Raw genomic sequence first — 13,207 nt, 5'->3', positions numbered from 1 at the left:
AATGATAATTAAAAAATGTTTTACCTTTGTTATTGCTTGTCGTAAAAATATTTTTCCCTCTCCTTTCAATTTTACACACGGGTCTTCATGTATAACAGGAAGCTAAAATTTATAATTAAATATCAAATAATAAATTTCTATTAGATTTATAAATTAAATATTTTATTAGAATAAATATATAAGAATTTAAAAACGAATTCTCTTGAATTACTGCTCTAAAGCTATTTATTAATGTAAAAAAACAAAAATGAAAATGTTAACGCTAGAGGATGTTAATGATAGAGGATGTAGTGGAGCAGCTTGTTCGACCATGACTGGATTTTTTTAATTAATTTTCTCAGCATCTTGAAGCTCAGCTTTTTCAGGCTCATTTCCAGACTTTTTGAAACCTAATAGAGTATGTATGTCATCGATCTCTTTCATCGACGGAGACTGCGTAAGTTTAGAGCCTTTATGACTTGCTGAGAAATTAATGATGGATATGTAAGGTACCATTTGGACGTTTGCATGACTTGTAGCACTTTGTTAAAGAATTAACTCATTTGCATTATCAGATATTGTAGTTGATGTAGGAGTATTTGAATGAATCTCAAATTCATCATGTTTAGACTCATCTGACAATAACTTTAGATTATCTTTAAAAAAATCAGAGTGTATTGAGGATAAAGGAACATCCTCCTTTTTGTAACCATCAGTGGAGCTTGATGAGCTTGATAAGATGTGCAGTGCTAACGGTTTTGACAATTAAGAGACAACCTCCTTCTCATCACCATCGTCAGAGCTGGATCAGCTTGACAAGATTTCCTGTGATAACATTGTCCGTACAAGCTTGAAGTAAAAATGTTGAACATACTGAGACTAAGCTCGTTCAACGATAATAACACCATCAATTAGTTATAATGTATACTTGAACTAATACTTACCAAATAGCTTGTTGTCCACATATATTAATGGCATTTGAGAGTAAACAACGTTATGGTGGTTCATATTTGTCATAACCAGACATCGCCAGCAAGTCTTCAAACTTCCTGTCGCGATAACAGTGAGATTTGCACGACAGTAATAGAAAATTTTCATTCACTTTGCATAGACAGATATGAGCTAAAGTATATAGAGCCAAAGTTTTAGTAAAACTTTGATGCACGCTTCCATTTTGTAACAACAAATGAGAAAGTATCACAAGATGACGGTGAAAAATAACAAGGATGACAACAAAGGAGAGCTTCAGTGAGACGTAGATGTATGCATGTAGTAACGATGACGAGCAGATTGCGATGTAAATGTGTACACGGTGTACTTTATACATCTGAGAGTATGTCTACATATGCACACACTTCTGAACATGGATGCGTTCGATTATTATCGTTCGATCAGACCTGTACGGGTTCGATCGCAACTTTCAATATCTCACTTCAGTTAGCATTTTTCAATAATCGGATTATATGAAAGCAGTGATCAGACTCTTGTATAAGTATAAGGCCATGAGTAGCTCCGAAGCGTGGCCTGGGATGGCCTTGGATCTAGGCCAGGTTGGGGGAGGGGGATTGCCCCGTACAACACTAACTACAAGGCCATGGTTGGCCCCCGAGCTAGGCCAGGGGAAGGTGGCCCCGTACCTTCCTAGTTTACCTCCTTTTTGGTGCTGCTTTATTTTTTATTTCAAAACGATTTATTATTTTTTTATTTTTTTTTGTTATTATTTAAGGAGTTCTTTATTTATAAGTTATTGTTTCACTTAAGGTGTCAGAAAAAAATTTATCATTATTTTCTACAGCTGGTTTTTATTTGTTTTTTAATAATACTTGATTTTGTTTATGTATTTCTGTGAGCTTTTTTTAAACAGCACTTTTCTTATTAATTTTTTTATTTGATTGCTTTAGTAGTTAATTCTCTCTTTTAATTAATTTATATTCTGTGTCATAGTTGATCATACTGGTTCCATCTTAATCTTAAGACACATTTTCTAGTTTGAATAGTAATTTTTTTACTAATATGTAGTTTGTTTAATTTTAAAGTGGGCAATGATAGTTTTGGCTGTAATAGTGGAATTATCTTTTTCTACTTTTAAGCTAAGATCTATGGCATTATGTTCTAAGGCATACCACGAATATATTTAACACTACTGAATTAGTTGCAATCACTCTGATGATAAGAAACTTTACTTATAATACAAGTAAATGTTGTACAGCTTTGTTTGGGGTAACATATGTAATATTTTTCTGAGCATTAGTCAGGAGGGTCTTCCTCCACTGACACCACTATTCAATTTGTTATGCGTGGATGCTGTGTATTTTGTACTTTTAAATTAAAACTGTAATATTTTTATGTAGGTTTGCAGTGTTTGCATTAGGATCATCTGCTTATCCTAATTTCTGTGCCTTTGGACAATATGTTGACAACTTACTTGGTGAGTTAGGTGGTGAGCGCTTAACGGGCTTGTCTCAAGGAGATGAAATGTGTGGCCAAGAGCAGACATTTCAGAAATGGGCTGCTAATGTTTTTAAGGTAAGATAGTGTCTTATACTGAGTTTTTAGTTTTTTAATATTTATATATATATATATATATTTATATATATATATATATATATATATATATATATATATATATATATATATACATACATAGCAAAAAAGTAATTTCTGTACCTAAAATATCTAGAGTCTTTTTTTACTTTAAATTGTTATTTCTCGACATAAAAAAGTGTATTAATCACAGCTGTTAGAAATAGATTGCTACACATAGAAAAACAAAGTTTTCTGATGAGAAAAATTTCTATGATTTTCAACTACTATTTATCCTTAATCTAACGGTTACTGATCATTAGTTATATTTAAAAAAATTGATGAGGTTTTTTGATCTTTTTTTTTAATATTTACGTACGTAATCCCTTATACTTTTGAAAATTAAAATATTATAAGAATAACTGCATGTTATTACAACTTTTATAATAATTAAGTAGTTTGAGAGTACTGAAGTACATTTTCGCCTCATTACAGCAGAGCAACAGGTCTGTTCTATTGTTTTATTCTATAATTTAAATTTCAAGATCACGAATGAAAAAAGTATACTCAATGTACCCCCAGTGTTTAAAAGGTATTTCTTGCATCTAATGCTTTACTGTTATATAAAAAAAAAGTCTAAGCTTAGAAATGTATCTAGTCATCATTTTGAGTCGCAAAAATGATGATTCTTGAAATTTTTCAAACACATATGTTTCAGACTCATCAAGTCAGCTGTGCGTTTAATCTACAGGTATGTATATTTTGATATTAATCAATTGCAGTAGTACCAAATGAGTATCTAACAGGGGGCTTTTTGGCCTCTCTATAAATTGAAGATACAGTAAATGATGGCACAAGTGCCTATAACCAGATGACTCAGAGCGCTTACAAGTCACTTTATACATAAATTAGTTGTCTACTTATAAGACAAGAGCCTATCACTGGGTAATTCAAAGTACTTACTGGACCCTTTATACGTTAATCAAATAAAAATTATCAATACAAACGTCTCTAACCAGATGACCCAGGGCACTACTGGCCACTCGATAAAATAATATATAATAATATGACATTTAATTATAACACACGTGTCTAACACATTGTAGCACGAAACACCTAATGGAGCTCACTTGCTTAGAGAATCAACGTCAATACATTGATAGTACTCTCAACAGAGATTAAATAGTGTATGAAAAACCTTTATATTAAGTTTTAAGTTCCTTTATGACTTATAAAATGAGATATTGATAATTTTTATAATGATTTTTTAACACGCAGTCTTATGAGAATCGGTACTGTTCTGATACATAACCTGCAATACCTGTATGATCGACGTTAAGATTTAATTAGACATTTTTTTTAAATAGCTTAAAATTTAGTAATTTCGTAGCTATAGTGTCATCTTTATTCATGGCTTATTAAATGAGCAATAATTTAGTGAATAGAATAACTCTTCTTTAACAGATACCATTAGGTAGAACGTCGCGTTATATGTGTATATATAGTCATGCACCTTAAAATACTGCTGATCTTATGCATCAAAAAGGTTAGGCACGAGTGAACTCCCTTAAGCTACGTTGAAAATCAGTAACATAAAAATCATGCAACACAAACATGATACGAGTACCAACCACCAAATGACTTTGGGCGCTGACTGGCCACATTATTATTACAATTAGTAACTAATAAGACTAGCACCTATGACCACATGATGTGGAATTCTTACAGCCCACTTTATAAACGAACATTAAATAAATAAAAGTTTGTATTACCAGGTAATGCGGTCTTTATAACGTTGTTAATCTGCTCAAAGAAAGAAATTAGCATAAGTACCTGTCTATAATTATTTAAATTTCTAAACTATATACAATAAACTAAAAGTGTATGTATCCGATTTTTATTGAACGACGTAACATATTTAACAAATAATAGAAGTGACTCTTACAGCTTCCTTAAATTTACAATAACGTAGTAAAATCTTTAAAAAAAAATTTTACAAAAGTTAAAAAGTTAGCTTGGTTTCTGTGCTAAGAATCAGCAATATACATATCTACAATTATTAAATTTTAAAAGTGTATCATTATTCAAAAAGTAATTTTAAAAAACAAGCCGTAAAATTTTTAAGAATTAAAGTCATGTAATTAACAGAAAACCAACATATTTTAAATGCCACTATTTTAGTGTGGAAATCTTTTTAATAGTTAACTGTTACATTATATTATAGATACGTACCTTTGTTTTCAATAAGAGTAGTTTAATGCTAATAAGGCTCATGAGCATCCCTGGAAGAGCCCCACGTTTCAGGGACCACTCTTCACCGGTAAGGCCAGCGATCCCTTTCTGACATATCAGATCCACTAATCTATACCTATAATCCTAACACTGTTTCACATTTATTCAAGTCCAAAGACCTGTGGGGCAAGGAAAAATCCCTGGCATGAGTATGAATAAAATTCCACAGAAATACCCACCGAGAAACAGCCAAGGTTACGTCGGAACTTTTTCTGATTACCACAGTTTTTAGAAGAATTTGCATTCACCAAGAATTGAACCCACAACCCTTAGAACACCATTATGTAAGTAACAAGCATGCTTACCACTGAGACGTTGCTACTCTAACCATTTGTTTACTTGTTACTTATTTGTAAACTTTAAAATAAATAAATGATTTTTTAAATAATTTGTTTCTATTTTTTCAAAATTAAAAAAAAATAGACGAAGAAATTTTTGTACTGCATAAGCAAAAAGCATTTTTATTGTGTTTTCTTCTTTTGAAATTTTATCTTTGTCATTAAGGTGATTTTTTAACTTAAGAACGTTGATCACATAGTTAGTTAAGAAAAAGTTTGGCTCAAGATTCAGCGTGATGGGAGGAGCGTTAGTTCATGCAGCAAAGGTGTAAATTGTTTTTCTCATATAGATGAACTTACATACGCGCTTTTACGCACAATTAACCCCTTTTTTTGAGTCACTCATAAAAAAAAAAAAACTATAGATTTATTAATAACTAAAACAGATTTATCTAAAAGTAACTTTTTACACAAACAAAGATTGGAAGGCTCCTACAGTTCTTATAAGCGCATTCCTAAGTGATTTTTTTGTAAGTTTACACGATTAACTGCCAATGTTGAAAATTCAACCCGTAAAAAGGGGTACAATAAAATAAGGTGCCATTTTTTTTGTACTTCTTATAGTATTTTTGGTATACTTTTATTACTTGTATAATATCTGTCAAAAATGTATGTGTGCTGAGCGTCCTGAAGAGACATTTACTGACATAAACAACTATGCTAATTAATAAAACGGTACTACAGAATGGTATGTCTTACTTTTTGAGATACAATTATATTTTAGGCAATTAATATGGACTAGTTATGAGTGTGTGAGCGTGACGTTACAGAAGAAATCAGCGTAGGCAGTAGAAAGTTGTTCTAAAATCATTGGAAGATTTGATAAAAATGCTTAGTCTTGTACCGATCAACCTCTATATTGTTTGTATTGTATTGTGGCATAATATATTTTTCATAGCTATTTAGTTATCAAATAGTAAGATATTTATTTTAATTACTCCCAATTTACGTAGGTATACATATTTTTACGATAACTGCAGCACCTGTAAGCACAATATCGTTTCATAGAAAGTAAATTTACATTTAAAATTAAGTTATCTGCTACATAATTTTATAGAAGTATCACTTTTAACTTGGGTACCCCAGCACCCACTGTCTACTTAGTTCTTTTCTTAAGAACTTAAAAACACTTTGACTGGTTAAGAGTAATATTATTAAGTTATGCAGATCAATAAAAAAATAAATTATAAAACACCGTATTTAAAACCGAATATTATTTAAAAATAACACTTAATTACTTATTCAATCAAAGTTATTTTTAATCATCACTGTAAGTTATTGTTTTAGTATTCTTTTGATCAGAGTAATTTAACGTTAGTAAAAGGTGGTTGCTCCTAAAAATTTTTTTTTATCTGGAGACGGTCAGTAGAATGGTATAAGCACAATCTTCTAACGGTTAGCTTGATTTCCTTGCAAAACTGGCTCTCTGGCCCAGAGTGCTAGTGGTCATGGAGTTGTAGCATGACTACTAGCACTCTTAGTGAAGTTATTAAGTTTGTGAAGATGTACGTTGAAGTACGCAGGTTCGTCTTACACACTTCGGGCTGGTTTTATCTTGCGCGTTTACTTAGCACTTGTATTAGATAGAAGTACTCAGCTTAGAAAGACAGAGAAATAGTAAAAAGTTTGTTTGGGTACAATTAAGCTATAACTATCTCTCGACTAACTTGGAAAGATCTATTTCTTATTTATGTACTAAGTACATTTTTCATGTAAAATTTTGTTCTCAAGTAAAATTTTGTCAAGCCGCATAGGCACTACGCTTGGAAACAAGGACATATGCTTTAGTTGCTACTATCAGATTCTCTGACTCTTGATCGGTTATTCCAGATCTGACTGTTTGCAGAGAGCTATCAAGATGGCTGTGTTCACAAGTATCATGAGAAGGGACACCTACCAGTTCTTGCCTGAAACTGTATAGAAGCTATGGTATAGAACGAGAATGCTAATCCCTAATAGCCAAACCCTTCATGCCACTTATAACCTAGCTATTGAGCTTTAGATTTAGTTCTTTCAAGTCAAGGCTGGAGTTCTTCTAGCATTCTGTTTGGTTGTCGTACTACCTTGCCTGAATATGGTGTTTTAAGGCGATAATTTTTTTCTTAAAAGGAGTACAACTACTACTGACTTTAAACTTTGGCTTTTTACCTGGTTATACGAGGCTAGTGTACTGCAACTTTGTGATTACTTACTAAACAGAGCTTGACCGTCATGAGTCGACACATACATTTTGATGGCAATATTTTTATTTACCACTACTTTAAACTCGGCTGGCTTGATGGCTTTTATTTCGTGCTTACTCTTATCCGCCAGGCATGTCAATGGGTAAACCAGTTTTAGTGAAAAAAAAAACTCTGAAAATCCTTCTTTTTCCTCTTGATCTTAATGAACTTGTCCGTCCAGTACTGGTGTGCCTTAGGCAACACATTTTGCCGATTGGCATGTTGCATGTTGAACCTTTTAATTGAGCCAAGCTTAGTTCTAATCGAAGTAAGTGCACAAACAACACCTGCTAGTTACTCAAAGACAATCAGAAGATCATTTCATAGATGCGTGGATAAGCGTCTCCTAGTTAGTACTCTGATTTACATAGTCGTGCATGTAACGTAAGACTCCTCTTGTCCTGTTGCTTACTTAGCACCACACCTACTAGAGGCTGCAACTCAATTAAACAGGAGACTAGTAGCCAACCAAGCTTGGCTTTTACAAGATACGGTCGTGACCTCTTTCGACACCATTTTTACAGTTTATTGCTACGTTTTCAACTTCTTGAAGCAGTACTAAGTATCTCATCAACTGGTCAGTTTCACCAAGATTTGTCAGAGACGATCAGTTTTCGAACGTAAAAATCCTCAAGTACTGCCGTTGCTTAATGCCATAAAGTGTTTCTGGCTTACAAAGACTTTATATGGTCTCTTTGTGTTTTTTGCCAAAACCAACGAGGAAGTAAGTAGTTTTGACCAAGCTCAGTGACTTAACAAAGCTGGTAGGCTATATTTGATCTCCTTCCTATCCCTGTAATATGACATGTCACTGCCACGATAGGTGGAAGGTACATGTCAATTCACCGTTTTCCCATCGTTTCACACAAGGTATCTTGCAGAGTTATTTTACTTTAATTGTTTTTGCCAAGCCAAACTAATCTTTTTACGACTCCTCTATAAACGTTGGGGTAGCGTAAAATTTGCAAAAAGCCTAAAGTGTAGTGAATTGCTAAGTCCAGTGCTCTTACTCGCTAACACTGTAGCTCAACGCATATCATCCAAGAAAAGTTTTTTTTTCGGCAATACTGTCACATACCCTGAAGGCAACGACGCCAGTTTGCTAAAACGTATGTAGGCCAGAATTTTTCCACTTGGAGATACCTTTTGCATTTTATTTGTTATTTTGCTCAAACTAGTCCTGTTATTCTACTTTATCTGCTTCAATTAGTGTGGCTGACTTAAAGCACTCTAAGGGTAACACCATCAACGAGACTTTAACAGTTTCATTATCATTAACTAGTTGGCTTATCTTATAGACCACACACCTCTCCATAACAAGAAGCATGATGTATATTCTACAGACTTCTAATCAGTTACCACTAGAAGATGGTTGGATCTATTAAAGCCTAGTATTTAACACTTTTTTCTATATGCCTTGTTCAGGGGCATCTGGCCACTTACTACCTGAGCGTCGATGACACACATACAACCTTTTTTTTGCTATTAGGTTTGGCTTGCAAAATACAGATGATGTTGTGGTTCTCCTTTAACTGTTAACCCTATTCTTCAGGCTGGATCCAAGAATCTTACTTAATGCATGGTGCTGTTTGAGACGTGTACCGTATATTTAGAAATGTACTTGGAACAAGTGGTAGGTTGTTTCTGTACAGTTACAACCTATTTAGTATGTAATGTATATTCCAACCCGTGGGACTTGGCATAGAGTTAGTACATCATAGGAAAATAGTCAACTCAGATGTAATCGTATGGTACATACTTATGTCAAGGTCTCCTATAACAGTCCATATCTATAAAAATGTTAGAGAGTTAGCACTCACCACAGTTCCACAGCTATTGCTTATCAATAGAGAAATATAGATGCTTGGCCCAAGATCTACTATCCACTTCTTTTTTTCTGCGTCTTGAGATGCTTGCCTTCTTTTATAAATGCCATCGAATCTTCCTGACACCACCTTTGCACCCAGTCATACTGACCGACAGCGTTGATGGCGTTTAAAAGGAAGTTAACCAACAGGCCTAGGCAAGTTCTTATAAGGCTAGAGATCAATGTAAGGAAATATAGTATTCTTAGGCTATCATCATATAAAAAGCATAGAATTTTCTAAGAACTATATCAGGTGGAAGTCTAAGCCCTTTATAAACCGTTGACAATACCTATACATCAAGGGCTCTGAGTTATCTTAAAGTGGTGTCTAGTACAAGCCAGTGATAGCAATTAATGACAAGGAAACAACACAGTATCTTGAGGGGATGTTGCAGTTTTAAAGAAGCTTTCACGACTCTGTCAGTCTCACTGCTTAATGTCTTGCCAGGCTTTAATAGACCAATAGGTGAGGTCCACCCCCTAGTACCTTCATTTTTGTGAAAGAGCTAGTTGTGTGACAGGTATTTTGCCATTGTGGTAAGATTAAAGGGTAATAAGCACTTCTGTACTTCTTAGCCTTACTGGCAGAAACACTTAACAGAGCCACGTAAGTTTTTTTATTAAGTGCAAGTTACTGTGTCTCACTCATTATCTTCACTCTCCACAGCAACTTTTTTATGCATAGACCTGACGATAAAATCAAGATCGCATTATCCGTAAACTTCAAAAAGTTAAAGACTGTTTGCTCTGATTTAATAGGCAACTCCACATAGCAGTAATGCTTAAACTCTGTTAAAGACAATTCAAAAGAGCAATTATTGCCTCAACATTATTGCCTTGGAGTTGATGCTATCAAGTGCCTCGGAAAAATCTCCTTCATATTATCCTCGATTTTTTGTAATAGTCACATCATTTTGGTGATGTTTTAACCACAGTCATTGTCCAGGCACCTTTGACGGCATCAGATAATTGTCTACAAGCGTAACTTCTTGGAAACGTTACACTTGGATCTTATGTAGGTGTTGGACCATGACTTAGGTAATACTGATGGGTCTAAGGTCAGCTGATGTTGTACTTATCATGTTTTTCGGAATTAAAATTGTTTAACTTACAAGCAGCGTTAGCATCCATCCTCCACGCACTAGAATAATATTGAAAAATAGTGCTTTAATACTGATTAGAAGAGCCTTCTACTGCCTTGTTGTGATACGATCGTGTCCTGGTGCAGAGTGCGTAAATGCACTGATAAAATTTTTTTTAAATGTATGATTTTTATATTTGTTGACACCTAACTTCCACTGTAAAAAAACTGTTATTAAAATTTCTTTTATTTTATAAGTTTTTGTCAAGATAATAATAAATATAAGAATCAAAGAAAGTTTTGCAAACAAAGGTGGTTGACAAGGTAGAAAGTCTCGACGTTCAATCAAATTACTTTATGTTTAAGTCCCTTACGCGGTTCATATAGTGATTTTAATTGACTCTTTGTTGATCCTGATTGCTTGCAGAGTGAGCAAAGACCAACTTATGATAAATGATTAATTTTGAAAAAGTATTGCGAACATTAAAACTATTGTTACGTCTCATTATTTAATCTTTGAATTCAAGGCGTTGATATTTTTGATAAGATAACTAGTTACTTTCCGATAACAGATTGTAAATAAAAAAAAATGCTTAGTTTTACTAATCCATTTTAAACTGGAAATGAAGGGTTAGCATGCGGAACATGGGGAAAGGTGCAGCCCAAGAAGAATATATATGTACCTTATTGGAGAAGCTTAGTGTTATTAGAGTACATATGTCAGCTTAGAGAATCAGTCATGTATTTCAATTTATATTTATTGTGCTGTTGGATTCCTCCATGTTACATTCACATGAAAATACATACGCATAAAGACGCATAAAACAACAAATTATTCTCAGGCATGTTGCGCAAAGTGCACAGAAGAGAAAGCCCTGCTATTATATACATACTTATTGTAATGTGTGTGTGTGTGTGTGTGTGTGACCTTAAAAATGTTTCATACCCACTGGGATGTTTAGCCTACAGCTAGTTTTCATACGTTACTTTTTGGGGATGTGGAGCAAATAAATACTAATAAATATGACCGTACGCAAGCTTTGTTATGTCAATATCTTGATGTGTGGGATTTACGTTACCTAAAACCTGCTTTTATCTTTCAAATTATTAGGACTTTTAAGTTCTGCTTCAACTATGTATTATGAAACGTTTTTTCAATGAGGTACATAATGTTCTTTTAACAGTTATACATAAATAGTTACCATAACCTAAAGTGAAAGTAAAGCGATTCATCAAGACAGTCTGCATGAACTTATTTTCCAGTCTCTTAACCTAATATTCTGCTTTAGTCAGTTAAAATTCATAAATCTTCTTAAGACTTTTTATTAAGTATTACTTTTTTATGTGGTACGCTGTTATATGCTTTATCAAGTAGAGTATAAAAGCAGTTAATCTTAAGATCATAGACTAACCTTGTTATTGTTAGGCTGTGAACGTATGTCAGATTGACTTGTTTAAACAATATAACAAAAAGACTTTCTTAATAGGATCTGTGAATTACTGATTGAGTGGCAGAAAGCATTGGGCAATATCAAATAACATTTTATAATAAAACGTGTAAGACTTGCTTTGTATGAACAAAATAAAAAAAATTTTTTAAATGCCTTGTTTTTGCACACCCAAAATACTTTTCTACTTCTTTGAGTAAGAGCATCAATGATTTTGAGTAATGAACACAAAAAAATTAAAGATGATTGAAAATAGTAAGGTTTACTAAGAAGAGGAGTAGTGTGACTAATAGTTAAGAGTAAGGCAATCTTGTCAACCTGAGGATAGACTTGAGGTAAGTAAGTAAAAAGATACCAAAACTGAGAAATGTCTAAGTCAAACCTTAGAAGATTGTGAGATTGGTAGAATAAGAAAAGGTGATCTATCTTATAATCTCATCACTTTCAGAAGATATTCAAACTTAAAGTGTGAGATCTATAGTGAAATATGTTATTTGCTAATGTTTTAAAAAAATAAGTCAAATAGTCAATGTAATTTATACATCGAAAACTTATGCATGCTTCTTATTATATTTGTCAAGGGTTACTTGTAAAAAAAATATTAATGTGTAGCAAGCAACGTATTAACCGCATTTATCTCCATTTGTTGAGTTAGAAGCAAGCTAACATAATTAGACTTTTTTCGTTGTCTGTGCTCTTTAATGAGTTTATTACATTTCAACTATTGAAACATTTGCGTAATGAGTTTCTGTATAAAATGACTTGTGTGCAACTAAAAGCTGAAAAAATATGGGCAGACTGTGACCATTTGGCTGACACGTAAATGTTGTTAGATAGGCGTTTCGTAACTTTTCTACTTGTGCGTAGTTGGACTTAGAGATCTAGTCAAAAATTTGTACGTCAATTTGCAAGCAATTTTTAGTTAATTCTTTCATTACCAGCGTTATTTAGTATAATCGACTTTCTGTTTATAGTTGATAGTACACAAATGCTTTGCCTTACTAGTCATCATAAGAGTATGTGCATACGCACGCGTGTGTATGTATTCATTTACAATTCTAAGATATTGTATTCCTATAAGAAATATAACAAGAAGACTAATAAGTTTTGCCTCATTTAATAAACTTGATTGATACCTTATAAATATTTGAGATTGACTCAAAAAATTAAAGATTTATTAAATACACATTTTACTAATAACTTGAATTAAAGCAAACTAAAAGAAATTTTTTTTTTCATTTGAATTTACAAAACCTTCTTAGCCTTTTAGAAATATGTAATGAAAACATAACGTTTAGCTAAAATTTATCTTACAAATATATGGAGCAAAATCACTAAGACCGTTGTGATTGCTAACAGCAAGAATTATTGAACCGATCTAGCTAAAATTTTGCATACTCATTTTTGATACTTCTTTCATGGTTTTAGTATAGTTTATATCTTTCAAGAATTAATAA

The 13,207-nt window shown here is 32.9% G+C and overlaps 1 protein-coding gene across 1 annotated transcript in view; it reads left to right on the top strand.

Moving 5' to 3' along the window:
• Positions 1 to 13,207, top strand: part of Nos (Nitric oxide synthase) — a 2,633,257-nt gene that overhangs the window by 1,483,322 nt on the left and 1,136,728 nt on the right. Inside the window, exon 15 of the mRNA XM_089593752.1 lies at positions 2,331 to 2,505. Within this exon, the coding sequence (XP_089449878.1) occupies positions 2,331 to 2,505 (175 nt within the window). The remainder of the gene's footprint in view (positions 1 to 2,330; positions 2,506 to 13,207) is intronic.

This window comes from Copidosoma floridanum, unplaced genomic scaffold, assembly GCF_036245765.1.
Source record: "Copidosoma floridanum isolate Cflo_tuat_1 unplaced genomic scaffold, Cflo_Japanese_pri ptg000020l, whole genome shotgun sequence".
NCBI classification, from domain to species: Eukaryota; Metazoa; Arthropoda; class Insecta; order Hymenoptera; family Encyrtidae; genus Copidosoma; species Copidosoma floridanum.
The sequence above is the reverse complement of the archived record's forward strand: the minus strand, read 5'-3'. Positions and strand labels throughout refer to the sequence as shown.